Genomic DNA, 27,150 nt, shown 5'->3' on the forward strand with positions numbered 1-27,150 from the left:
AGGGCAAGGCCCGGGCCACCCTCCCCTTTCCCTGGAGAGAGGACAGCGCAGTGCCGGCCCGTGGGCACCGTATGCACAGCCTGCGTTCAAACGCCAGGTCTGTCCCCTTGTTCCTGGCCGTGGGATGCCAGGGCAGGTCACTCAACTTCTCTGAGCCTCACTTGTTCCTCCTTCAAATGGGAATAAAAGAACCTACCTTCAGAGGGCTGTTGTGGGGACTGAGCAGGATAACGAAGTACGGGGTTTGTGACATGGAAAGTGACCGATAACGTTAGGTGTAGCTGTTCATCAGGACTTTTGTCGCCTGCGCTACGGAGCAGAGAACGGCAGCGAGCACCCCACCCCATCACCGAGGGTGGCACGCAGCACCAGCCACTGACCTCACTGGTGGACCGATCAGCACGCGGTAGGTATATGAGGGAGGTGGTTAAGCAGACGGTCTGGTAATTATAGGACTCTAGGGACCCCGAGAGGACCTGGCAGAAGCGTCCAGGCACCTGGGGCTACAGGACAAAGGGCACTGCTACCTGCTGGAAAGGCTGGGGCTCACACAGAAACCTGGACTCAGCAAGCTGGGGAGATAAGGTGGGCCTGGTCCCAACCTTAGGGGGAGTCTGGGGAGGCCACGGGTGCAGCAGAGCACGTGAACGCGTGCCACGGGTGCCGGAGTGAGGTCCCGGACATGCCCGCTGGATTCCGACAAGCCCCGCAGGGAAGGCTCCCGGTCCCAAACAGCAAGCGGGGATGTATTGGGAGCCAGGGGACCAGCATCTGGCCCTGCCTTGTCTTCTCATGGGTCATGAGAATTTGGGGAATGGACTTCAACTCACTGGGCTTTGATTCCTGATGCATCAAATGGGCCACAGCATGTGCCCTCCCGCAGGAACAGGCACTCCCATCAGGCAGTGCGTTGTGCAGGAATGCAGGAGGGAGGATCACTACCCTGCCTGCTTCCAGGACAGATATCTGGGCCTCAGGGTGGTCATGGAACTGGCAGCTGGGAGAGCCAGTACTGACCCTCCACCATTTGGCTGTGAAGCCTGGATGCTCAGTGATGCCCCACTGCCTACCTCCTGGGGTTACCGTGAAGATGAACGGCTCAACCAGGAGACCGTGAAGTGCTGTTTAAATGGCAAAGGTCTGCCCTCGCAACCCTCAGGGGCCTGCTGCCCTGAGTCTGCAGTGTCCCAAAGAGAAGGAAAGGCCTACCTGGCTGGCCGGCAGCTCCTCGTCGCTGCTCTCCGAGGAGCCCTCTGTGTTCTTCTCTGGGGGTGCTGGGGCCAGGGGCTTGCTTCTGGCAGCTTTGGAGTTACCCTCCTTCTGAGGGGACAAGCACATGGGTAGGGGACAGGGGGTGTTAGCTGAAGGGGAACACAACTGAGGGACCGGGGCAGGGAAACCATGGCCAGTGAGCAAGGATGCTCTCGTATGCTGGCTGTCCACGGGAGGCAGCACGGCCCCTTACTACATGCGCAGGAGGACAGCTGCTGGCTTGGCATGCCCCCGGCCACTGGAAACACAGCCTTCCCCTCTGCTAGTGCTCCCTCCAGAGCCGACTCTGAACTTGAAAGGGAAATAGGAGTCAGACCGCACTAAAACCTGAGAGCTGGAGTGCTGGTGGCCAGGCGTCCAAAATAGAGGAGACAGCAGCCTGGGACAAGGTTGCAGGGGTGAGCCAGCGGTAGTGGTCCCAGCGCGCTCACATCTGGCTGCAACACCCTCAGGTAATAGCAGGAGCCAGCCAGAAGTGTGCCAAGGCTGCTGCCCCCTCCTGCCAGACCAGGCATAAATGAGGGCGGCTGGCTGGGCATGAGCTGCGGTCGGGGGGCCAGAGGAGGACAGCACGGAGTAGCAGGCACTGGTGGTGACCAGCTCAGGGGAGCCCAGGGCAGGGGCTTCCTTCACTGGGGCTTCCTTCACAGAGGCCCCCCTTCACTACTCAGTCTGGCCAAGCAAAGTGGCAGAGCAGCCTACGCTGCCCAAGTCCACTTTCTCAAGAGCAGCTAGGAGATCCTGATTTGTGTCACTTCCTACACCACAACAGCTGTGCCCCCGACTCTGCTCTGCTAGCCCCCACCAACCCCGCTCACCAGGCTCTGGGGACGGTGGCCCCCTCTCCCAGCCAATCACAGAACCACAGGCCCCTTATCAGTGAGTGGCCTTTTTTTTTTTTTTTTTTTTTTTGGCAGGGGAAGCACATGCCTAAGATCTAGACAAGGAGGTGAGGGGAAGGGAGGTCTGCTGGGGGACTTCCTAGCTCTTTGGGAGACGCTGCAGCCCTGCCATGACAGTGAGCAGAAGATGGAAGAAATCTGGGTCACCCATGACGCCGAGCTGAAGGAACCACCTTTAGAGCAGTTTTACCCCAAAGCTTTGTGCGGCATGATGGAACCAATCTCTTTTAAGCTCTTGGAATTAGGTTTTCTTCCACAGATTAGGATGTCCTGATCCAAGAACCCACTTAAAACTTAAAAAACAAAAACAAACCAAAATACTGCTATGTCTAAACATGGCTGGGACTCTTGTGTCTTAGTCTGGCATTAGGCCCCCATACATGTGACTGGTGACAAGCAACTAGAAGTGACTATTGCCTACAGGGTGGCTGGCCTTTGTGGAACCCACCCGAATTCACATTCCCTCCTCTTGGCAACGCCCCTGCCTCGGAGTGCCTAGCTCCACTTGTCTGGTGAACCCCTGGTCTTCCTTTAAGCTCTGCTCAATCATCTCTTCTGGCCTCTAGAGACCTATTCTCCCAGCTCCATCAGACAGGGCACTACCAGGATATTCTCCAATAATCCACTACTTCACCTTGCCCTACTGACTACGGGCCCCATGAGATGAGAGCAGGGCCAATATCTTTCATTCCTTTATCTCCACCCGCGAGATGGAGTGCTCGTAGTTGGTCTGATGCACTGAAGGCAGAGGTCAGTGCTAGGAGCATTTAACAAACTTCTTGGTGCTTGTTTTACTCCTGAAGAAAACAGAAACCTAAGAGGGGATGGAGCTCGGCCTGGCACAGGGATTTCCAGCTTCCCTTAAGAAACAAACATGTGGCCACATAGAGGTACGCTTCCATGCGGTCATAATCAGCTGCTGGGGCTGACAGGGACCATCTTTCTAGATGGGACCAGAACTCTCCAGTTTGGCCTAGCTGCTACCACCTTCTACTGCCTCTCCTGACACCAAGGCTCAATGGTGGCTACCAGGCCATCACACACGGGAGCCCTCTATGTCCTGGAGTCTGTCTCCCCGAACTTCTGCAGGACAAAGCCACTCCTGCTGCTTTCTGCACACAGACAGAAGGGAAATCTGCTTTCTGCACACAGACAGAAGGGAAATCGTCCACGTAGAAGTCGGTTCCTCATTCACTCCCTCTCCCCACTCCCCAGGCTTCACCCAGCTGAGCTCTCCCTGGGGCCCCAGGCCCAGATGAGGAAGGGGACTTCCTCTAGCTCCCCAGCACCTCCTGATACCTGCATCACAGCCCAAGCCTCCTCAAGACTCCCCATGACATCCTGAGATCCTTGGCCTCATTTACCTTGGCAGGAGTTGCTGGTCTAGCCTTCTGTGGGGCCGGTGTGTCCACTTGTGCTATGGAGGCCTCGGTAGAAACAGGAGTGCCCGAGACACCTTTCATCAGGGAAGCCTTGGTCGGGGGGAGCTTTACAGCAGGTTTCACCTAAAGAGACACGGAGGACAGTAGCTGGGGTAAGAGTCCAGGAGTCATGGCTTTCATCTGGTCTTCCTTCCTCACCTGGCCCTGAACCCAAGTCCTCCGCGAGGAGTGGGCGGCGGTGGCTCAGAGGCCTGGCGTTGTAGCGGCTTCCTCATTAGGCCTCACCTGGGCCGGCGCCTCCTCCTCGCTGGCCGACTCCTCCTCACTGCTGCTCTCTGAGTCCTCCTCTGGCTTCCCAGCCTGGGTGCATGTGGCTTCTGTCTTCTTGGGAGGGGCTGCTGCAGCCCCTTTCCTGGAGAACCCCTTGCCGGGGGCGGAGGCAGTTCTGACCTGGGGGGTCTTCCCTGAGGGCTTCGCGGGCAGTGAGAGAAACAGAATTAGGGGAGAGAGTCAAAGGGACCGCAAGAGCTGCTCTCCATTCTCCCCAGGGCCTCACCTGAGTGGGGGCCTCCCTGTCACTGTCCGACTCCTCCTCGCTGCTCTCGGAGACCTCCTGTGGGCTCCTGACTGGCCCCGGCTGGGCCTGCGCTGCAGTGGCCACTGCCTGCCCCACGGCTGGCACGGACCCCCGGCCCTTCACCGAGACAGCATTGTTCCGGGGGGCTCTCGCTGGTGGCTTTACCTGAATGGTGAGAAGGTAGCAGCATTAGGGAAGGAAGCAGACAGCACGGTTCTATTTAGGTTAAGCCCACCCATGGTGTGACGGTGTGGAAGTCTCTCCCGCCTGTGCAGGGCCCTGGCTAGGCTGAGCCAACTGTGTGCTCCCCTCCCGGGCTCCACCCCACCTCCGGCACCTGGGCTTCTGGTCCCACTTGCCTTGGCCGGGGACTCCTGCTTGGCTGGAGCAGCTGCAGTGACCACTTTTCCCGGAGCTGATGCTGCCCCTTTGGCTGAAGCTGCTCTGGTGGGAGCTGGGCTGGCTTTACTCTGAGGAGTTTTCACTGAGGCCTTCACCTGGAAGGAGACACAGGAATTACGGAAGGGAGAAGGTGAGATGCAGCAGAGTGGTTAGCCAAGAACACCGATTCTGGAGTCAGATGCCTGAATTTGGATTCTTGCTTATCCATTTAATAGCTGTGTGAACCTGGGCAAATCACTGACTTCTGTGGCCTCAGTTTCCTTCTCTGTAAAATGGGGCTAACAACAAGGCTCACCCACAGGGTTATCACGAGGATTAAATGGGAAAGTCACAGTGTTTAGCATGGTGCCTGGCACATAAACTCATTTACTGTGAGCATTTTTCTTAGTGTTAGCTAAGCAGGAGCCTACCCAGGGCAGGGGTATTTTCCAGGCTCCCTTTTCAGCTAGGCGGCCACAAGTTTAACTTCTGGCTAAGAGAATGGAAATCAAGTATACAATTCAACTTTCTTACATGGGTAGAAAACATGGGTCTTCTTCCTCCCAGGTGGAAGAAATGCTGAGGTAACAGCTGGAGCTCTAGCAGCCATCTTAGCATATGAGGCAGGAGCCAGGTACTCAGGATGGCAGAACAAGACAGAAAACCATGGCTGTTTGAGGTTTTCTTCAGTTTAACCTAATCTTAACTGATATCCAAGGGATCCTCCCAAACCCTCTCAGGGCATCCAAGCAAACACAGACCTAGAGAGATGAGGGCAACAAAGAGTAAAATCTTTGACGGTGAGATCGCTCACAGGAGTGTGAAAGCAAACCGGGCTAATGTGAAGTAGAATGAGGCATCTGGCAGTGTTTCTAGGCCCCTGCCTCATTCAGAGATGCCATCTGATCAGTAACTTCCCCCATCCACATGAGACCAAGTGAAACTAAGAATCAGCACTTCAAGAAAGAAAGCCCTCTAAAGCACAGACTGTGTCTGGCTAAGGTCAAGGCGCTCATCAGCATAGAAAAGTCATCCAGAGGGGAGCAATGTCTTCTACATTCACTTAAGAAAACAGAAGACACCAGCATGAAGTTGATCTCACAAGTCTCAATACAGTATAAAATATAACTGACTCAAGAAGCAAAAAAACCTGAATACACCAATAAAAATTTTCAAAATTGATTTAGTAATTAAAAATCTTCCTCACAAAAAATCCAGGCCCAGGTGTCTTTTTTTGGTGAATTCTATTAAGGAAGAAACAATACCAATCCAACATAAACTCTCAGAAAACAAAAGAGAGAATACTACCAAATCCATTTCAGGAGGCCAGTATCACCTGGATACCAAACCCAGGCCAAGACATTACACAAAAACTACAGACCAATATTCCTGATGGATACAGACACAAAAACCTTAGCAAACCAAATCCAGCAACAAAGAGAAGGGAGCATGACCAAGTGGGATTTATTGCAAGAATGAAAGGTTGATTTAATACCTGAAAATCAACTAAGTGCAATATATTGCATTAATATAACAGGAAAAAAACAGTAAGATCACTTCAACAGAAAAAAGCATTTGACAAAAATTCAACTCCAACTCATAATAAAAACTCAACAACCTAAGAACAGAAAAGAACTTCCTTGGGGTACCTGGCTGGCTCAGTCAGTGAGGCATGTGACTCTTCTATGGTTGTGAGTTCAAGCCCCACACTGGGTGTAGACCTTACTTAAAAATCTTAAAAAAAAAAAACCAAAAAACTTCCTCATACTAATAAAGGGCATCTTTGAAAAACTTAGAGCTAAAATCATACTAAACAGTGAAAGACTGAACACTATACCCTAAACGAGAAAATAAGGCAAGGGTGCCTGTTCTCACCACTGCTATTCAACAGTGTACTGGAGGGCCTAGCCAGTGCCATAAGGCAAGAAAAAGAAATAAGTGCCATCTAGACTGAAGAGGAAAAAGTAAAACTGTCCTTATTCACAGACAACATGGTTTGTATATAGAAAATCCCAATGAATCTACAAAAGCCAGGAAAACAGGTAAGCAAATGTAATATTGTAAGATGTAAGGTCAACAGGGACACCTGGGTGGCTCAGTTGGTTAAGTGTCTGCCTTCAGCTCAGGTCATGATCCCAGGGTCCTGGGATCGAGTCCCGCAGCGGGCTCCTTGCTCAGTGGGGAGCCTGCTTCTCCCTCTGCCTGCCGCTCCCCCTGCTTGTGCTGACAAATAAATAAAATCTTAAAAAAAAAAAAAAATGATGTACGGTCAACATACAACACAAGGTCAGGCCCTAAAGGCACCGTACCACTTATTCAGCCAATCGTGACACGCTGACTGACCATCTCTCCCACCCCTCTCACACAAGGGCTCTCTTCCTATGGCATTTCAATGGAGAATCACCTCCTTCTCAGTCTCTGGCACATCTGGTTTTCCAGAACCAGTCCTGTCTTTGTTCCTTTGTTTTGAACCACACCTCTCACGTGGACGGTTTCCTTTGAGCTGGCTGGGGTCTCTGAGCAGACCAGAGACTATCTGACTCACTTGACCCCAGCAATACTGAGCAGTGTGGGACCCACTGAGTGTGTGCAGACAGCATTTTGAGAGTGAAGCCATACAAGGATTCTCTTATTTCACCCTCACCAGAACCCCACAACAGAGGCTTAATTATCCTTACCCTTCAGACAAGACTCCTATCAGAGGCGCCTGTCTCGGTGGAGGCAATTCAGACCTCTTAAAGCTGGGCAAGGCACCATCTTCTGACAGGGCATCAGGCTATAAAGCTGCTCCCCTAGAGAGGGATTAGCTGCTTTATTTTGCACCTTGGAAGAATGTAAGACCCCCGAGCATAATCATGTCTGTGGTTGGAAAAGTTTGGGCCAGGATGTAGCAAAAGGATGTGTGAAAGTCAAAGGCTTTTGAGGCAGGCACACTGGGGCCCGGGCCCAGCTCGGACCCTCACTGGCTGGCTGGGCTGAAGCAGGTCAGCAAACAACTCTTCTAAGCTCTAATTTCCTCCTCCAGAAACCAAAGCAAATGAACACCCGTCTAATGGTACCGGTGGGAGGCTCAGATGGGAAGACAAATACTTAAGCAATAAGCACAATGAAACTTTTCAGGCATTCGTCTGGGATGTGTCTGCAGCTTACAAACGGGATAGGAGCTGTTGGGCTGGGACTCCAGCAGGGCCCACACACAGGTCAAAACCTCACTAGGGGAATCACAGGAACCTGGGTCCCACAACGCAACAGGGAGAGGGGGACCAAAAAAAAAAAAAAAAAAAAAATCCATAGAAAACGTGTGCCTTGGTATAGGGAAAAAAAAGAAATGACTAATTTCTGAGTGGTTACTGGGGTGGGGCGGGGGGGAGAGTGACAGTTACAAATAATAAAATGGCGAGTGAGCGCAGGGCATGAGCAATCTTCACTTTTCGCAGCTTAACTCTTCCAGACTGGGAGGGGACTCCTGACTCTGTTCCCCACTGGCCTGGCCCACCCCCAGGGTGGCAGATGAGCAAGCCGGCAGTGCCCAGGCCCCTTGCTGGGTGTGGCAGGTGAGACCTCGCTACATTCTCAATCCTGTGAAGGTGGATTTCCAATTTACAGAAGAGTAAAACAAAGGCCCTGGATGGATTCCGTCACTTGCTAGGACACGGAGCTGGGACTTGAATCCAGGCAGTTTGGCTCCAAACGCCTGCCGTCTGCCCCTGCCACACCACCTCCCTCGGTGCTTGGGGCAGTTTACTCAGGCCAGGCGCTCTCCCACCCTCTGGGCCTTCACACAGGCCAGTTTCTTTGCCTGCAACGTTCCATTTCACCCGGCCAGCTCTCTCAGCCCAGTTCCCGATGCCACTTCCTCCAGAAGGCCTGCCTTCCTGGACACCCCTAGACGCTACCACCAGCCATGCTGTTAGCCCAGGTATGCGCTCTATTCTCAGCCTTAGCACACACCATACTGGAATAACCTGGGCACACGTCCACGCCCCCATCTAGACTAGGAACTCCCTGAGGGAGACCGGACAGCGCCTGGCAGATGGGGTGCTCAACAAAGCTTGTGGAAGGCATAAGGAATCCCAATGGGAGCTCAAAAGGCCACAGGGGAGACTTTGCCATCTCTGACAGGCGGAGGAGACAGAGTGAAAAGTGGGGAATGAGGCTGAGCTGAGGCTGCCCTTGAGGTTTCTGCACACCCGGGGGCGAGGGCAAGAGCAGCCCAGAAAAGCCTCTTCTCAGCCCTGCCCCAGGCTCTGGTGTGGCTGGGATGGACTGGGCCTTCCTCGGCCTCACCTGGGCTAGAGCTTCAGCCGCCTCCTCACTGTCGGAGTCCTCCTCACTGCTCTCCAAGGAGTCTTCCTGCGCCTCAGCTTTGACCGGTGCCACTGCAGGCCCTGCCTTCCCAGGGGGTGCTGGGGCAGTCCCTTGGCCTGAGGTCCCCTTGGTGGGTGTGGAGGCAGCTTTCAGGGCGACAGCTTTCCCCACAGGCTTTGCCTGGAATGACAGGGAAGAGAAGCGGGTCACAGGTGCCCCAGGGGCCATGTGAGCGCTGGCCCTGAGTCAGCTGAATAAACTTGACCTCACCTGTCCCACGGCTGGGGCAGGAGCAGGGTCCTCCTCACTCTCGGACTCCTCGCTGCTTGAAGAGTGCTCTGGCCTCTGGGCACCCCTGGCCATAGCTAGGGATGAGGCGCAGGCTGGAGAAGTTGCTGCTCCCGCCTTCCAAGGGGCTGGCGTGCCCACTCGAACCGGGGGGACCTTGGCAGGTGCTGGGGTGATGGGGGTGCCCTTCCTTGGGGAGGCCTTGGTCTGGGGTGTTCTCACAGCTGGTTTTGCCTAAGAGGAAGCAGAAGTCAGAAGCTAGAGAAGGAGCCTGAATTCAGAGCCCCCATCTGCTCTGGGGTGGAGCCCTGCTGCCATCCTTCCCCTCTGCTCCCGGGGGGAGCTGACTGGTGGGAGTGGTGAGGTCAGGCTGCAGAGCGGCCCCTCCCGGGCCCCACCTGGGCTGGTGCCACGGCTGCAGGCGCCTCCTCTTCACTGTCTGACTCCTCCTCACTGCTCTCTGAGTCACCCTTGGGCCCCTCAGCTTTGCCCTGGGTGGCCACAGGCCATGCCTTCTGAGGGGACCCCTTGGCAGGACCTGAGGCAGCTCTGACCTGGAGGACTTTCCCGGAGGACTTTGCCTGCAGTGAGACACACAGGATCAGGGGAGGGAGTGGAGAGCATGGCTGTGTGCAGAGACACAAACTGAGAGGGCAAGCAGAGAAAGAGAGAGAAAGAGAGAGAGAGAGAGAGAAAGAGAGAGAGAGAGTGTGTGTGTGTGGCGGGGGGTGCTCCCGACACTGAGGGGGAGGGAAGAGCCTTATAGACAGGGGCCTCACCTGGGCTGGTGCCTCCCCCTCGCTGTCTGATTCCTCCTCGCTGCTGCTCTCAGAGCCCTCCTCCTGCTTCCCTACTCGGGGGGCTGCTGGCCCCACCTTCTGAGGGGGCCCCTTGACAGGACCCGAGGCAGCTCTGACCTGGGAGTTTTGCCCCATGGGCTTTGCCTGGGAGTAACAAAAGACAGGATCAGGGCAGGGGCCCACAGGGGAGTGCGTTTGAGGGGAGACAGGTGGGGAGAAGGCAAATGCAGGGCGCAGGGCCCCAGGTGCAGAGGGGGAAGACAAGCCGACAGATGGGCTCTCCAATCAGGGGCACCTGCAGCCTCACCTGAGCAGGGCTCTTGGCTGGGGGCACAGCTGCTGGGGCCTCCCCCTCGCTGTCGGACTCTTCAGTGCTACTCTCTGGGTCTTCCTCCCCCTTCCCCGTCCCCACCTGGGCAGCTGCAGACCCTGCCTTGCCAGGTGGCACTGGAGGGGCCCCTTTCCTAGGGGACTCCTTGGCAGAAGCTGAGGCAGCTCTGACCTGGGGGGTCTTCCCTGAAGGCTTCACCTGAAGGGAGACAAATGGAATCAGGGAAGGGAGCCCAGAGAGCGGACATGAGGAGGAGACACAAGAGACCGGACAGAGCAAAGGACATCACACATACCCCAGGGGAGAAGGGATGCGACTCTGAGCATGTCTAGGGCTCTCGCAGAGGGCAGAACAAGTCTGCAGAAGGCCTTCGGGGGGGGGGGGGGGGCTGCACGGACCCTCCCTCCCCAGGCCTCACCTGAAGTGGCGTCTTGGCAGCCGGCGCCTCCTCCTCGCTGTCGGACTCCTCCTCACTGGTGCTCTCCGAGTCCTCCTTTGGCTTCCCTGCCTTGGCCTGGGCAGCTGCAGACCCTGCCTTCCCAGGGGGTGCTGGGGTGGCCCCTTTCCCAGGGGTCCCCTTGACAGGACCCGAGGCAGCTCTGACCTGGACCATTTTCTCTGAGGCCTTCACCTAGTAAAAGAGAAAGGGTGGTTTGTTCCTCTCCTCACCCTCTGGTGGTGCCTTCAGGACAAAGTGGAGGCCTTAGTTGGGGCTCACAAGACGCCCCCGCTTCTCTCCTCACTCTCTACCTTGACTGGTGCTCAGGCCTGGCCTATCAGCTTCACTCTCTCACTCCTGGGGCCTTCACAGCCCTGCCCATCTCCCTAGGCCACCACTGTCTCCTCCTCTGGGTCTGAGACAGACGCCAGTTCCTTTGGCAGTCCTCCCTGAGGCCCCTCCCTGCACTGCTCCCAAGGTTGCCCGTACACACGGGTCAGAGCCGCCCTCGGCCAGGCCCCCCCGCTGGGAGAGCTCTGTGAGCACGGGCGCCAAGTCTGGCTTGGCCCACTTCCGCGCCCTCTGTGTGGCAGGTCCCCGATGTCTCTGTAGGCCTTCCCTGAGGACTCTATCTCAGTTGCCATTCCTACAGCGCAGCCCACCTTACCTTCCTCTTCAACACCCAGCAAAGGGAACCTTATTTACTACACCTCCCCGATCATCCAGACCTGGGCCTCACCTGGCCAGCTCAGGGCTGCGGGGCCTTTTCCCACCACTATCTGATGCTCTCCTCCTCCCGGCTCTCCGGCCCCAACAGCCTCCCAGCCCCACTGCTTTCTCTTCAGAGGTGCCCAGAGCCCTGGCCACCAGCCCAGGGGAGGGGATCCCAGCAGATGGGAGTTAACAGGATTCCTGTTAGCTAACAAACCATGATTTGGCCCGAGAAGCCAGACGACCAGGCAATTAAAACTTAAGTCCCTTCACAATAGGGCCAGCTGGCCACATCCCATTCACTAGACAAGGAAGCCGAGGTAAAGGGGTGTTACTGACAGAGTGGGGTGCAGGACCACCCTGTAGGAAGCAGCCCTTCTAGGCTGCTGCTTGGGCAAGAAGGGCAATTTCCACAGGTGGCTGACGCAAGCCCAACTGTCCTTGCCCTTCAATTTTCACACCTCCACCTCCTGCTCCCCAAACCCCAAGGTGAGTCTTATCTGGCAGAGGAGGTGCTCATCATGTAGCCACTCGGCCAGCCTCTGCTGGCCATGGAAGACTCCCTGGCTACTGGGGGATGTGGGACGCCGAGGGGTAGTCCACCCCCAGGCCTCACCTGGTGGGGTGGCTCCGCAGGGGCCCCCTCCTCGCTCTCAGACTCCTCTTCACTGCTCTCTGAGTCCTCTTCCGGCTTCTTGGCCTTGCTGGCTGGGGTCAGAGCACCTCCTCTGACTTGGGGTGTCACATCCCCTGCCTTCCCAGGGGTTGGGGCTGCCCCTCTCCCGAGAGGGTCCTTGGCAGGGGCTGGTGAAGCTTTGACCTGGGGTGGTTTTACTGAAGGTTTCATCTGGAACAAGGAAATGCGATTAGGGAAAAATGAATCATCTTTGCCTCTGAGGGGTAGGAGAGGCTTTATGGTTTATAAAGTCCTTTCCTTGTATCAGCTGATTCTCAAATCGCTGAGACAGATACTATCTTTACACTCATTTTCCAGAAAAGGACAAGAAGTTCACGGAGGTTAAGTCATTCAAGACCAATAAGAAGGGCAAAGTCATGACTAGAACCCATGTCTGGGTGGCCTTGGGGGCAGAACCCTCGAACACTATGCTCTTCTGCCACCTGGAGGCTCACCCCATCCGCCCCTTCAACTACAGTATCTGATCGTGGCGGCCATCCCAAGGGCTGGGAGGCCAGCATTTGAACTCCAGTCTCGCCACTGGCTTGTTCAGGCACATTCCTCTCCTCTATGGGCTCTTTCTTCGACTTCTAAAACTCTGACATCTCCAAGGCAGGCAGTGCCCTACCTCCACCTCCGTCATCAGATTTCACCTGACTCCAGGTTCCCGGGGCAGCCATCTCCTCAATCACAGACTCCTCACTACTGTTAGGGCCCTGTGCTGGCCTCCGGCTCACCGAAGCGGTGTGTCTGACTTCTGGCTTTCCGGGGCGCCCCGATGGCTGTAGCCAGGTGGGCATGGGATGTGGGGAGCGGCCCTCGGCCAGGCCTGGGGTAGACAGGAGGTTACTGGGTGAGGCAGGAAGCAAGGGAGAAGTACTCTGGGCACCAGATCAACCCTCCCGCCCCAATCCTTGCTGGTTCTCCCTCCACAAGCCCTTTCTAGTAGGCGCCCTGGCGCCTGCCACCAGCCTCACTCTGCCAGCTTCAACCGTCTTGCTACTTTCGCTCTGCCCTGTCCTCCAACCCAGGCCACGACCAGCAGCCTTTCTCCAACGTAAATCAGGCCACCTTACCTCCATGCCTAAAACTTTGAGATGGCTTCTCACAGAGCCTAGAGCACAGCCCAAACTCCTGCTGGCCCTCACGGTCCGGCAGCAGGATGGGGCCCCTGCCCACCTCACCCTTCTTCTGTGACGTGCACCTCGCCTACGGCACCACATCCTTGTTGCTGCCCCTCAGGGCTCTCTACCTTTCCCCTAGCAACCTTTAGCACTGCAGTCAAACTTCTGAGGGCCCCTCCACGTCCCCACAGCAGCAGGAATCATGCATTCCTGCCTGCCACTATATTCCCAAGGCCCAGGTGCCCCATAAAGAAAGACTCCCTGGTCACAGTTCAGAGAAGAGCTAAGGCCACAGACCAACACCTAACGATCTGACGATCTCTGACCACGCGCCCAGGCCTGGCATTCACCCGCGTGCCCAGAGCCCCTCACCCAACTCACCTGACCACACCACGGGATGGCCGCCCTCCTGCCCCTGGGCCTTGGGTCGTGTAGCTCTTCCTGCTTAAACACTTTCCCCCACATCCCTTCCTGGTGAGTCCCCTGTGCATCGAGGCCCTGCTCCAATGCCACCTCTCCCAGGAAGGCTCCTCTTGTCCCACAGACAGGTTGGCGACTCTCCCCGCCAACCCGAGACCTCTCTCATGCCCAAGGTGCGGTGAGCAGCACCTGGCTCCCCTCCCCAGGCCTTGGCCTTTCCAGCTCCCAGTCCCCCTGAAACACTGGCTGAACTGATTTGGCCCCATTGGTGTGCGAAGCCCCGGCCAGGCCTCTGGGAGGGTTAGAGGTTCGCAGAGGGCAGCTCCCGAGGATGGTGGCCATTACCTCCACATAGGTCTCATTGCTCGAGCTGGAGGTCTCCTCGCTGGAGCTGTCGGCCTGGTTGGCTGATGCCATTCCTGAGGGAGGGGGAGGGAGAGGACTGAGGGCCTGCCCTTCCAGACTGCCCTCCCCTCGCCAGCACTCTGCCACGCCAGCCGACGAGAGGCACGTGCCCTGTGCTCGCTTCGTGCGTGCGGAGCTTCTGCTCCACCTGTCCCGGAACCCCAGAGCCGCGGCGCGGGCCGCTCGCACCCCCCCCCTGCGTTCCCACACTCCTTTTGCCCTGGGAAGCGTTAGACTAGGTCCTAGCACACACGAACCAGCGTCTGATGGGTCAGAGGTCTCCTTCCATCAGCACCACACTGAGGCAGGCCGGCAAATGCCTATTTGCCTCTTTGACATGAGAAACTGAGGCAAACCCAGGCCTCTCACTTTAGCCTCAGCCTTTACAGTGGGCCCCGGGCCCACCTGAGAGCAATAAACCAGAAAATGTTCCACCACCACCCAGGCTGCTCCAACTCCCTTGGCAAAGCCTGACGTGTCCCGGCAGCAGACCCTCCCTCATCGAGGTGCGGAGCCCTTACTGCCATGCAGACAAACCGCTAAATTCCAGAATGTCCCAGAGCTGGATAAAGCAGTGCCCGGGGCCTGCCTCCCCAGCCCAAACTCGGGGGGGGGCTCGGAGTCTAGAGGTCAGCGCTGCTCACCAGGCTTGGCCGTGGTTCCGAGGGCCGGGACACTGCCCTCCTCCTCAGTTTCCGAGACCAGGATGGTATTTGCCGAGGGCCCTGCTGACTTCCTGGGGGACCTCCCAGACAGAAGGTGGGCCACTGCCTTTCCAGAGGCCGGATGTGGTGTGGAGTTCACCATCTGGCTGGCTTTCTTGGTCTTTGCCTACAAAGGACAGGGGTGACAGATGGGCCGGGTGTGGCCTGGTGAATGACAAGCACAGACCCCTTCCTAGCTGTGAGAGTTTGGGCAAACTCCCTCCCTCGGTCTGTTTCTTCATCTTTAATGTGGGGCGAAAGCCCAATTACAGTTCCTGGGACACAGGAGTTACTCGCTAAGTGGTAACGAGCCGCCAGCTGTGGTTCCTAGCACTTCTTCGCATCGCTGCTAGTGCACCAGGCAGCTCAGGGACGCGGCTCAGCGTCCTTGTGTGTCCGATGCTGCTTTATGGACTACCAGCACATGGTATTCCTCTCTAAGTGGTTTCAGTCTAGAAAATGAGCTTCGCGCTTTCAGAACCATAGGTGTCTTGTTCACTGTGGTGCCCCCATTGCCTCCCACGGTGGCTGGAAAGTAACTGGATGGGTCACAAGTTGTTGGCTGAACAGGAGAATGCGGGGATGACGGGGAGCAAGAAGCTGTTACAGGTGCATACTGTGCCCAGGGGCCCAGAGCAGTGGGCATTGTTCCCACCTTACAGAAAAGGAAACTGAGGCCCAGAGAGGTGAAGGGACGCACTAGGGATCACAGAGCTGGTGACAAAGGCCGACATATGAATCCAAGTCAGTCCGTTACCCACAACCCTAGCCTTCTCCGACGCAGGGGACTGCCCCCTGTAAGGCACTTCACTCCCATAGGCCACAGCTTGGAAGGTGGTCCTACTCACCTTGGCTTTTTCTTTTGCGCTTGATGGCAAAACTGGCCCTGCCACTGAGGAGTTGGTAGACGCTAGTCTTGGGGCTGCAAGACAGAAACACCCGCGGGATGAGCCAGATGAGTTTTCTCTCATTAAGAACAGCCAACAGGTCTCGGCTCACCTGACAGTTCAACTGGTATGGCTGCCTGGTGCTGGCACGAGGACCTGAGGCTGAGCCCAGACTTGTGGAAAAGAGCTCTGGGGTGCAGGAGCCCCAGCCAGAAGGAGTAAGAGGGCAGGGAGACGTGAAAGCCACGGGTCCAAGTCCCCCAGGGAGTCCCGACTCCCTGCTGGCATGAGACACTGGTGCCCCCAGAGGAAAGGGCTGGCTCACAGGCGTGCTGCATACCTCAGTGGCCCGGCCCAACCTCAGGGTGGGCCAGCCCGACAGGTGACCACACTGCAGCCCAAGAGCCACGCAGCAGGACAGGGGCAGTGGTCAGCCAGCCCGCCCCCGGGGCCACAGAGAAAGCTGCTCGGGATTTCAAGGGTTTCTAGCGGAAAGGCAGCTGAACCATGGGCCCGGGAATTGGTCAGATGTTGAGACTCACAGATTCCTGGTGCTCTTACACCAGGAGACTGTCTCCCCAGATCTCAGACAAAACAAAATTTCTAGGGTTGTGAATTAGAGAGGACACTGCAGAGATGAACAGCATGGTCTAATTCCCTTCCTGGCACTTTAACTCCATCTCCCTCTCTTTTTAATTTTAGATACGTTTGTAAGTGGAGAGGAAGTACAGCGAACCACACAGTCCCAACCATTAGCAACTTGTGGCCAATGTGATGTCACCCAGCCTTTCTGGCACCCTTCCCCATCAAGTATGATTCTGAAGAGAACACCAGACATTGTACCACACTGCCCACAAATATTTCCATATGCTTCTCTCAACGGGGACTCAATTATGATTCTGTTATCACAGGAAAAATTCATAAGGTATCACTAAATAAAAGTCCATTAATATCAAATATCAGTCAGTACGAAACTGACCAATTTTTGTGTTACAAAGTGTGTCGATACGGATGTGTGCACATACGGATGGCTGTCTCTGTAGGACTAGATGCAAAGGGGAGAGCTGTAAAGCTACCCGCCGGGATACATTTTGGGGGGGGGAGGGAACCAGGATAGGAGAACAGAAAACCTCTCATTTTCCTTCAACGTGCTTCCGTATGGTTCAAAGTGAACTTGTTTTGCAATTGTAATTTTAAAAGATTAAGAAAGATATAAGATATATATTCAATATGATCTTGAATATTTTTAAAAACAGGCTCAGGGGGCGCCTGGGTGGCTCAGTCGTTGGGCGTCTGCCTTCGGCTCGGGTCATGATCCCAGGGTCCTGGGATCGAGTCCCGCATCGGGCTCCCTGCTCAGCGGGGAGCCTGCTTCTCCCTCTCCCACTCCCCCTGCTTGTGTTCCTGCTCTCGCTCTGTCTCTCTGTCAAATAAATAATAAATAAAATCTTAAAAAAAAAAAAACAGGCTCAGGAAAAATAAATGGAAGAATAATTTGCCAAATCGTAGGTGGCGAGAGCATGGGTAATTTTTTTCCTGCCTTTTTAACCATTTTCATATATCCTATAATGAACAGTCCACAGTGAATCCCAGATTTCTTTGACAATCGGAAAATATACCTAAAATTAAGAAATTACCTTCTACGTAAGCAAAACCCAATTACCTTGCAGCGAAAAAGGACGACTCCTCTGTGGAGTTATAGGTGTGTTGGTTAAAGCATGAACTGTCCTGAGGACTTGGGGAGAAGGGGCTGGGCAGGCCTCATGGGGTCACCCCTGCGAGAGCTCTGAAAGCAGAGTGCCCAGGACAGCCTCCCCAAGCCACTTGTACTCTTCCAGAACAACGGAAAGCAAAGAACCTCTCCCATAGCCCACAGGCCACACTGAAGGGGTGCCCGCCAGCTGCCCTCCGCGATCTTTCCAGCAGTTCTTCTACAACTGTGGGCTTCTTTCCATCTTTATCAGAATCCCTGGGGGCTTGTACCAACATAGCCGCTGTACCCCAAATCAGGCTGTAAGGGCCCAGCTCAGGTTTTGTTCACCACTGGATTCCCAGTCCCCGGCACACAATGTCTGGCACGAGAAAGGCCGCAACTAAATATTGCAATATGTATGCAAGATGCTTCCAATCTTCTCTCTAAAAGGTCCTGGTCTTCCCAGGACTCACTGGAGGAGAAGCTGGAGGCGGGCTCTCCCCCAGAACAACCCAATATCCAAAAGCCTGCTCCCCAAAGCTGCAGGGCCCTGGGCTGAGCCCCTACAAACACACCGATGGAAGCTCCCCCAGCATGCAGGACTCTTACCGGCTTTGGCGGCTTCAGCTTCCACCTCCTCCTCTTCCTCCTCTTCTGAGCTCTCAGAGCTGCTGATGGGGTCTGACACTCGGGTCTTCTTAGCCTGCAGCGCCGCATCCTCCTCTGCCTTCCGCTTCTGACCAACCTCTGAGGTTCTGCAGGACAAGGGTGACTGGCTATACCAACCAGGTGACAAGGACACCTCCAGGACATTTGAAAAGAAAGATATGCCCCCCCCCGCACCCCCCCAAGGAAATGTGTGTAGAGAGTTTGTGAACATGGTGTAATATACTTGTATTCTGCATTTTCCCACATTTCATAAACTATTAGTCTTCAAAATAATCAGGAAGGGTCAGTAACATTATATAACAATGGCCAACAATCACCGAGTGGGATGAGCCAGCACCTGTAGGCCGTTCATAGAACCACCTAGGCTCCCCCTCCTCCAGAACTTGCAGCACCTGCACTACCCTCTTTCTGGAAGACCCTGCTCAGGCCCTTCCTGTGCTTCAGGCCTCAGCGCCAACAAAGACTCCTCAAAGGCCCTGTCTGATCGTGGCCCACCCACGATCTCTGCCCTGCCATCCTGTTTCATTTTCTTCAGAGCACTTTTCTCTCTCCTGCTATTCTACTTACTTCCTGCCTGACTCCCCAACTATGTAGTCAAACCCCAGGGGGTTGGGGGGGCTGGCAGGAACCTCTGCTGGCTCACTAAATATCTTCAGCATGTAGCTTACATCTCAAAAAATGAACAACTAAGTGACTTGCTTAGGGTCAGAGAGGAGGTTTGGAAGGCTGGGGCACGGGCAGGACAAGCACCCAGATGGCTGAGTCCCTGGAACGTGCAAGGACCATCTCGTCTGGCCTCACCCTCTCACCCCGACAGCGTCACTGGCTATGCCCCGTGTTCTCCAGCTGGCGAGACGTGCTCTGACACAGTTTGCGGTCCCTTGTTCCCAGGAAGGCCACTTTTTGGGACTCCCCTGAGTCCCACTTTTTATTACACTTCTCAATTCATTCTGCCCCTCTCACCCCAACAGAATCTTAAGTTTCACAAGGGCGGGGATTTTTCTCTGGTTGGTTTCAGATATGTCAAGAATAGTTCTGGCTCATAGTAGCTACTGCTCAATAAATATTGGGGGGGGTGCCTCTGATGGTCAGGTTTAGCACCTTATTTATTATTACTATACTTTACAGATGAAGACACAGACTCAAGGAAGCCAAGTTTGCCCAAGGTCATACAGGTCGTTGTGGGGTTTGAACTTTGCTGAGAACCATTAGACTAGGCTGCCTCTGGTGGGTGTGAGGTCCTCATTGCATTCAGTACCCCTCACCCACAGAAGGGACCAGTGACAAGGAAGGGGCTCACTGAAGCAGCTCTCTAGGGAAGGAAGTGCCAGACAACTGGGCACGCTGAAGGGGGTGAGGGAGAGGAAGTGCAGGGTGCGGGGTGTGCACTGCACTCTGACCCTACCTTATAGCAGAGGAAAGCTGAGAACTGAGAGCTGACAGGGCCTTCACAGACCTTAGCTCTCCACTGGAAGCTGGGATGTCTTCCACACCATTCTTGCCTTTGCTTACACACCTCCGATGACAGGAAACTGCAGCTTACCTCATTTTTGGATAGCTCTGACGACCAAGTGCTTATATTCAGAAGCTGAAGCCTGTCTTCCTAGAGCAGTACATCTGGGTCCCACTTCAGTCTCTCAGAGCCCCAGGGAACGGCCCACTCCCTTCGTCCTCAGAGATTTGCAGACATATCACCTGCCCCTTTGCCATCTCTTGTCCATCCTGGACAGTTCAGTATTTTCTAATCATTCTTCATGGGACATGACTGCAGGTCCTCCACTCCCCTGGATGACTGTGATCAGGCCAGTTCACGGAGAGAATGATTATCCCCTCCCTCCCTCTCGAACCATTCCTCTGTTGATATGCCCTTGGATTATCCCCCCTTTCCTGTTTCTGCATGTTTCACAGACATTTCACACTCAACATGTCCTCCCCTTCCCTCCACCTCTCCCCCCAAATTGGGCTTGTTTCTTGCTCAGGCCCACCTTCCATGCAAGGGCATAAGCCAGGCACCTGGGAGTCAAGGAGCCCACCCCTCCAGATTATCCACAGCACCCGGTCTCATCCCCTAATATTCCTGGAATCAACTATCTGACGCTCAACCCCCTCTGTTATTCCTGTCTCAAGCCCCATCAGCTCTTGCCTGGATGATGGTGTCCACAGCCCCAACCAGCCATGCCATCCTGCAGAGTGATCTCTCCAGTCTGTACTGCACCCTTTCATGGCTCCCACTGCTCTTGGGACAAAGACACAACTTCTCACCATGAATGATAAGGCCTTGCATGGGGTGGACCCTGCGAGCCGTCCAGCCTCCTCTGGCCTGTGGCTGCAGCTACGGCCTCAGCACTGCAGTTCCTTCTGCCAGACCCACTTTACCTGCCTCTCCAGACCTATTGCCTAGTTCTCTCCCCCACTCCCTGCAGCCCTTATACCAAAGGTCACCACAGGGAAACCTCTCCTAAGCCCCCAAATGAGGCCCAGTTAACCCGTTTATGGGGTTTTGGCACCAGGTCCTTTTTCATAATTGTTACTACCATTTTAATTTTACACTTACTTGTTTCATTCTTTGAGGCATGCCTACCTCCCTGACTCCAATGTCAGCTCCAGGAAAGAAGGAACCATGTCTGTCTCACTCATGACAGTTATCTCCATACTCAGAATAGGACCTGGCATTTAGCGGGTAGGTACTCAATAAATGTTTGTTGACTGAATGAGTAACAAGCTGCTGAGAAGCTGTGGTCCTTGAAAGCACTGATCTCAGCTTTCAATGTTCTGTCTCACTATCAGACACCCATACCTGTGACCTGGCTTCTCGGGGGCAAAGCCAGTGTCCTCAGTGGGCTATGCAGACAGATCGCAGATCAGATTAGAATCCTATTTCAAGCTGATGGGTTGGGGTGTCCCTACTCCACTCTTTCAGTCCCATCAGACTTACTGTTGCCAGTGAGTATAGATGTCCATAAGGGTTACAGGCTGAGTCAGGAAACTTTTCTGCAGAGAAGTAAAGAGAGAGCAGCAATTAACCCCCCAGCACAATATGGGTCCTCCTTGGGCCCAACTCTCCACGACCTCACGGGAGACTATTTGCTCTGGAAAATATATCTGCTTGGTCCTGTCAGTACCACTCAAACCTTCCAGAGACAAGCAGGGCAAGTAGTTCCAGCTAAAAACTTTTAAGACAACATGTTAATGAGAGGTACCTTTGAGAGACTGGAATTAGAATGTTCCAGGCTAGCATTTATCCAGCAGTCCCCAACCACCCTTGCACTCTCCATGCTTAGAGGCCACAAGGCAGAGTTTTTTCCACCCCTGACCTTTCAAAAGTCTTTGAAAGGCCAGGTGGGTCAATCTTCCCAGGGCAGTACGAACCACAGCCCAGACACCCAAGGTGTCCAGGTGGCATGACTGCGGTCCACTCATCCGCTGGGAAGAGACTAGAACCAAATGCGCCAGTCCCTTGGTGGAAGCAGAGGGAACTGGGGTGGAATCCAGCCCTTTAGAGCCAAGGCCAGATGGTCCACTTTGTAAATGTCAAGAACCCAGGGTGTCAAGTGCCTCAGGGAGGTCGAGTGAGCAATGTGAGGTGAGGGCAGTATCATGGATCCGGGCAGAATGGCCAAGAGGCTGCATCTGGAGTCAGGCACAGCTCCTCTGTTAACTGGCTGAGCTAGTCTCTTCACCTCTTCAAACTTCAGGCTCTTCTTTATAACACAGGGATAAGAGCAGCACCCACCTAGCAGGATGCTATCAGGCCTGAACAAGATATTCTAGTCAGTGCCCAGCACATGAGCTGATAACACAGACTCCAATTGTCTGTTTCACTCTGCTCTGCCCCAGGCACATTTGCTTCCTCACTGGCCCTCAAAAGTGCTGCTTTTCTTTCTGCCTGGAATGCTCTCTCCTGCTAACTACATAGCTCACTCCCTCACTCCTTAAGGTCTCTGCCTTCTCAGAGGTGAAATGTCAGGTGAAATGTCACCTTCTCAGTGGGGCTTCCTGATCACCCTATTTATAACTGAACCCTGATATTCTTTATCCTCCTTGCCTGCCTTATTTTTATAGCTAACACCTATGATCACCTAACACACTACCTCATTAACTTTTTTAAAAAAATACTTGTCATCTGTCTGCTCCTGCTACATTGTATGCTCCATGAGGACAAAACACCTTGGCCTAGACAAATGCCCCAGTGAAGATGGGTACTGTCTCTTACCCCACTTACCCGTTGAGTGACCTAAATGGAGTAAGAAGGCAATCAAGGTCCAGAGAGGGTTGAGAAAAACTAGGATAATGTCTTAAGGCCCATCACCCTTTAGGGAGATCCTGGGAGCAAGCATCAGGACCAGGGCCTATACCACAGCCAAAGGGGTGACTAATCAGGTCAATAACCACTTTACCAGCTTAAAACCCTCCAGTGGCTTACCACTGCTCTTCAGATAAAGACCAAACTAACTACAGTAGGGCTCTAGCCAGCTCCCTACCCCCTGTCACCCTGTACTCTATGCTTCAGCCACAGTGGACTTTCCAGAGGCCAGTACAAATGCAGCAAGTTCCCTCCCACCACAGGGCATTTGCACCTCTGCCTGGAATATCCACTTTCCTTCTCCAGGTCTCAAATCAACATCCACTTCTCGGGGAAAGCAGTCCTGGATATCCCTGACACGGGCAATTTGCCACCCTATGTCTCTCATTCTTGGCACCTAATATGTTAGGTGTACAGTTACTTTTGTGATTCTTTGATTTATGTCCACTTCCCCTACTAGATTTAGAAATGTAAACCCTAGAAGGGCTGAGGGACCGTGCTCAACATTCTATCACCAGCACCCTGAGCGCCAGAGTTGAGTGCTGAAAAAAATGAATGAAGTAAGCAATGACTCCACCACAAGCTCGCAATCCAAAGCTATCTGACCCAGTACGGGAGGGATGAGGGCCGGAGCTTCACCTCAAGTTAAGGGGCCACAAGCCCCTTCCCTCGGCGCTCTTTCACCTCCCTACCCTTCCCGGGGTCTGGTCGCAATTCACCCCTCAGACTCTCAGCAACCCTCTCGCCCTCCGGGGCCGCGCTGAGCCACGTGGCCCGAGACTTCGGAAACTTTAAACCGCCACTACCAGGAAGGGGGTGGAGGTAAGGGGCGCGGGAATTACAAAGCCCTGCGCGTCGGATCTCACATCCCGGCCCGCCCGCTGCACAGATGGGGAAACTGAGGCCCAGAAGGACAGGGAGCCGCAGGGGGGCAGAGGCTGCGGCTCCTTCACTACCCCTGGCCGCCTCCCGGGGCACCGCAGGGTCCGGCTCCGGGTGCCCGCCAGGCCCCTAAGGGAGGGGGCGCAGGCAGTCGCTCCCCAAAACCTGCACGCGGCCCTAGTACACGGCTCGCGCACGCTTACCTGGCCACTCTGCTCCTTCACTTCCCGCGCCGCGCGCACATAGCCCGCCTGCAACAGATGCTGGTAGATCAGGGGAAGCAACTCCCGGCGCTTCCTGGCCTCGGCCATGCCGGCGAAACCCGGCCCGTCCGCTCACCTGCACGCCCCCTTCAGTCCCCGCCCGCCACTTCCCTCGTGCCCTTAGACCTCGCGCGCCCCACTTCCGGCTCCTCTTTAACCCCGCGCCGCGCGGCGCGCCGGGAAATGTAGTGTTATTTCCTGGAGTGGCCGGCCCCGCCCCGGCGGGTGAAAGGGGCGGAGGCTTGGAGGATAACGAGGCCTCCCATTGGCGGGGGAGGGCGCGGTCAGGCTTAGACACGCCTCCTGGCCTTGAGATGAATGACTCCCTCTTAAATCCTCTAGACTTGCTCACTGCAGGCATTTGTGTTCCATGTTCGCTGTGACGTCTGCGATAGGGTTTTACTCATCTCTGAACATCTTAATCTGCATCTTTCTCTGATCCCGAACTTCCAGTTACCCACTCATTTATTCACTTCACAGAGTTTTTAGGACCAATGACTATTTGTCATTCATTCATTGCCTAAATCGTTTTTGAGCACCATACTTTAGGCTAAGTGCTCACCTAGAATGGAGGGATAAAAAGATGGATAAGAAATGATGGCTACCCTCAAGGCTCCAGGGAGATTCGGTAACAAAGCAACTATGGTTCAATGCCTTGAGTGCATTGTCAGGGACAGGCACAGCCTATGGGAGCCGGGAGGAGGGGCACCTAACCCCAAAGAGACATCTAATTTGAGGCTTAAAGATGGAGCAGGAATTTCTAGGTGCAGAAGAGAGGACTGGCATTCCAGGCAGAGGGCACTGCCTGTATACAGACAGGAGAAACCACCCTGGTATAGGCTGGGAAGCCAAAACATAGAACCTGGTCTGTGCTGGTAGGCTGTAGTTGTGGGAAAGAGGGGATGAGTAAGGACACAGGAGGACGGAGAAGTAAACAGGCCCTACAGCATCCTCTCCTGCTGAGCAGAGCTTGCGCTTTGTTCCAAAGGTGACGGATAACCTCTGACTGGTTTTATGTAGGAAGGTGACCTGGGTTTGTGTTTTTAAGAGATTTCTATCACCAAAATGTGGAGGATGGATTTGTGGAGAACAAAACTAGATGTGAGGTTGTTGTACTTATTGAGGGGAGGTTGGCAGGGAGGGGATGAGGTAGGCTGGGGAATATTTGAATCAGCTCTTTTTAACTTCATGGACCCATTGAGAAACTGAAGATAGCATGAGCCACCTAGACTTTGCTGTAGAAAATTTTGAATGTGTACAGACACATAACATATTCAAACCAATTTTAGGACGTGGATAAGCGCATAACTGAACCTCCTAGAGTTAGGAACTGCAGCTCCAGGAGGCAACAGGGATAGGTCCAGGTGACTGAATACAGTGAGTGAGGAAGAGGGAGGAGAGGAATCTGCATTCAGCCATTTAGTAAAATATTTGTTGAGTACCTACTATTGGGATGAAGTAGTCTCCACCCCAACAGAGCTTGAAGTCTAAAGGGGGAGACACAGGCTAAACAGTCATATGAACACTTTATTACAAACAGTGAGTCCAGGCAGAGAGGAAAAGAATAGAGTTTTCTTATGGAACAGTAAACACTGTGTGGGAGTCACACGGCTGGGGTTCAAATTCTGGCTTTGCTTCTTGTTAACTGGAACCTTGGATAAGTTACATAACTTCTCTGTGCTTCAGCTTCTTCATCTGTAAAATAGAGGTAAGTGTAATGTCTACCTCATAGGGCTGTCATGAGGAGTACCTGAGTTCTAAGGAGAAATGCTAAGAAGAGCTTCTAACAATAGTGCTGTGCCTAGATGTATATTAGCCATAATTGTGAAAGCATTTAACAGGAAGGAGGGATCTATCCTTTCTTGGGGGTTAGGGAAGGATTCCCTGAGAAAGTGATGTTTGTGAGGAAATCTGAATGATGTGTAGGTGATGATGGGGGGCGGGGGATTCCTGGGCAGAGGGGAAGAACCTGTGCGAAGGGCCTGAGGCAAGAAGGTGCAGCTGAGAGAAGAGGCGAGACAAGGCCTTGGTAGGAAGGCTTAGGGGGAGAGCAGGGGGATTGGGGAATGTGGAAGGTGGGCACAGGCAGATTCCGCATTAAGGAATCTTCCTTTTCATCTTAAGCATGATAGGAAGCCACTGACAGCGTAGGCCGAAGGACAGGATGATTTTTCATTTTAACGTGACCTGTGTGAAGGCCTGTGGAGAGTGGAGTAGGGTGTGTATGCGTCCATGCCAGAGGGCAAGTTAGGGTTAGGAGGGCAGGCAGGCATCCAGGGAGAATATAATGGGGCAATGTTGGTAGCAGCGGAGGTGGAGACTGGTGGAAGATTCCAGAGTTGTCAGGAAGTAAAATCGTCACAGAGATGTGGTGGAATGGAGGGCAAGGCAGAGGGAGCGTCAGGATGGACTGTGAGGTTTTGTGCAGCCTGGCAAGCAGCGACTTTCCCTGAGAAGGGGAAGCCTGGAGAGGACAGGGATGGGCGCAGAGTGGGGAGGAGAGGGTGACGAGGGGGCCAGGAAAAGCCGAGTCCCACTTGAGGCAGGTGGAGCTTGAAATGCTTTTGAGACGTGGAGTGCAGGTGTCGGGTAGGCACTGGGGGGCCTGCGCTTGGACCCGCACGAAGATGGGAAGTTGTCCGAAGAGAGATGATAATTGAGGCTGCGCACAGCTGAGGGCCGGGTTGACCAGGGAGCAGAATCCAGACAGAGGAGAGAAGGTGGCCCAGGAGGGAGCCCTGAGGCACACCCACAGGGTAGGACTGCGCAGAGGAGGATGTGCCCGGCAAGGCTGAGAAGGAGCGAGCAGAGAAGCAGGAGAAAACCCAGGAGGGTGGGTGTAGGGAAGGAAGGCAAGGGATGAGTTTCAGGAAGGTGGGGCGAGCCCATGGGGAATGCTCTAAGAAGTCAGATGGGACGAGGGTGGGACCGTGAGCTTTGGTTTAATGATGGCTGTGGCAACTGTTGACGGCTTTAGGGAGCGCTTCTTCTGTGGAGTGATGGAGAAGGTCAGGTGGCAGTGGTCTGATGAGTGAAGGGGGGATGAAGGAGGCAGTGGGTCTTTGGAGAAGTTTCTGTGCGAAGAGGAGGAGAGAGACAGTGTGCCAGGGTCAGTGTGTGTGCTGGGGGAAGTGTGTTATAAGGTGCAAGAGAGCTGGGTTTGTTTAAAGGCAGATCAAGGGGAGAGAGCTTAATTAAGGGTGTAGGGAACAGGGGAGATAATCAGCAAGGGATGCTCAGGAGCATATGCAAGAGGGAATGGGATCAGGCATGTGGGTGGAGGGGTTGGTCTCAGAGAAGAGGAGGGATGACTTCTCTAGAACCAAAAGAAGGAACAAAGAGAGGATGGGTGCAGATGTAGATGTAGGTTTGTAGTGGGATGCTAAGGGAGATTTCATCTTGAGCTTCTATTTTTTCTGCGAAGTGGGAGGCAAGGTCCTCTGCTGAGAGCGAGGAAGAGGTGGTGAAGAGTCTGGAGGAAGGAGGAGAATGAGCATTCCGACTTGGGAAGCAAACTTGCCCACAAAATCCCCAATTGCCTGATAGTGTCGACAACCCAGTTGAGGCTGGTGATCATTAATTTACGCGCGTCCTGTTCCGTCCCACTAAGAGATTTCCCCCTCCGGAGCTCACCTCCCCAGGTGCAGGCCGGGGGCAAGTACTTAGTGGGGTTTATCTAGAGGCCTCGGGTTTGGCCAGATGGGTGAGGAAAAGAGGCACAGGGGTCTACAGT

The 27,150-nt window shown here is 54.3% G+C and overlaps 1 protein-coding gene across 4 annotated transcripts in view; it reads right to left on the reverse strand.

Annotated features, from left to right (window-relative positions):
• TCOF1 (treacle ribosome biogenesis factor 1) overlaps positions 1-23,521 on the reverse strand; it is a 37,378-nt gene extending 13,857 nt beyond the window's left edge. For 2 of the 4 annotated variants that reach the window (XM_073890864.1, XM_025867248.2), the window contains exons 1-18: positions 23,358-23,521; positions 20,905-20,960; positions 17,910-18,055; positions 15,569-15,642; positions 14,661-14,847; positions 13,957-14,030; positions 12,008-12,238; positions 10,660-10,872; positions 10,218-10,439; positions 9,890-10,054; positions 9,509-9,691; positions 9,093-9,344; positions 8,802-9,002; positions 4,493-4,630; positions 4,113-4,298; positions 3,842-4,027; positions 3,539-3,679; positions 1,210-1,320 (exon numbers count right to left, since the gene is read on the reverse strand). In XM_073890864.1, coding sequence (XP_073746965.1) covers positions 1,210-1,320; positions 3,539-3,679; positions 3,842-4,027; positions 4,113-4,298; positions 4,493-4,630; positions 8,802-9,002; positions 9,093-9,344; positions 9,509-9,691; positions 9,890-10,054; positions 10,218-10,439; positions 10,660-10,872; positions 12,008-12,238; positions 13,957-14,030; positions 14,661-14,847; positions 15,569-15,642; positions 17,910-18,055; positions 20,905-20,960; positions 23,358-23,465 — 2,874 coding nt within the window. In that variant the 5' untranslated portion in view covers positions 23,466-23,521. The remainder of the gene's footprint in view (positions 1-1,209; positions 1,321-3,538; positions 3,680-3,841; positions 4,028-4,112; positions 4,299-4,492; positions 4,631-8,801; positions 9,003-9,092; positions 9,345-9,508; positions 9,692-9,889; positions 10,055-10,217; positions 10,440-10,659; positions 10,873-12,007; positions 12,239-13,956; positions 14,031-14,660; positions 14,848-15,568; positions 15,643-17,909; positions 18,056-20,904; positions 20,961-23,357) is intronic. The other 2 variants (XM_073890863.1, XM_025867249.2) reach the window with 2 other exon arrangements.
• Positions 23,522-27,150: the final 3,629 nt, after the last annotated feature.

The sequence above is a fragment of the Callorhinus ursinus genome, unplaced genomic scaffold (assembly GCF_003265705.2).
Source record: "Callorhinus ursinus isolate GAN/ISIS: 27379988/994484 unplaced genomic scaffold, GSC_fseal_2.0 scaffold3, whole genome shotgun sequence".
Classification (NCBI taxonomy): domain Eukaryota; kingdom Metazoa; phylum Chordata; class Mammalia; order Carnivora; family Otariidae; genus Callorhinus; species Callorhinus ursinus.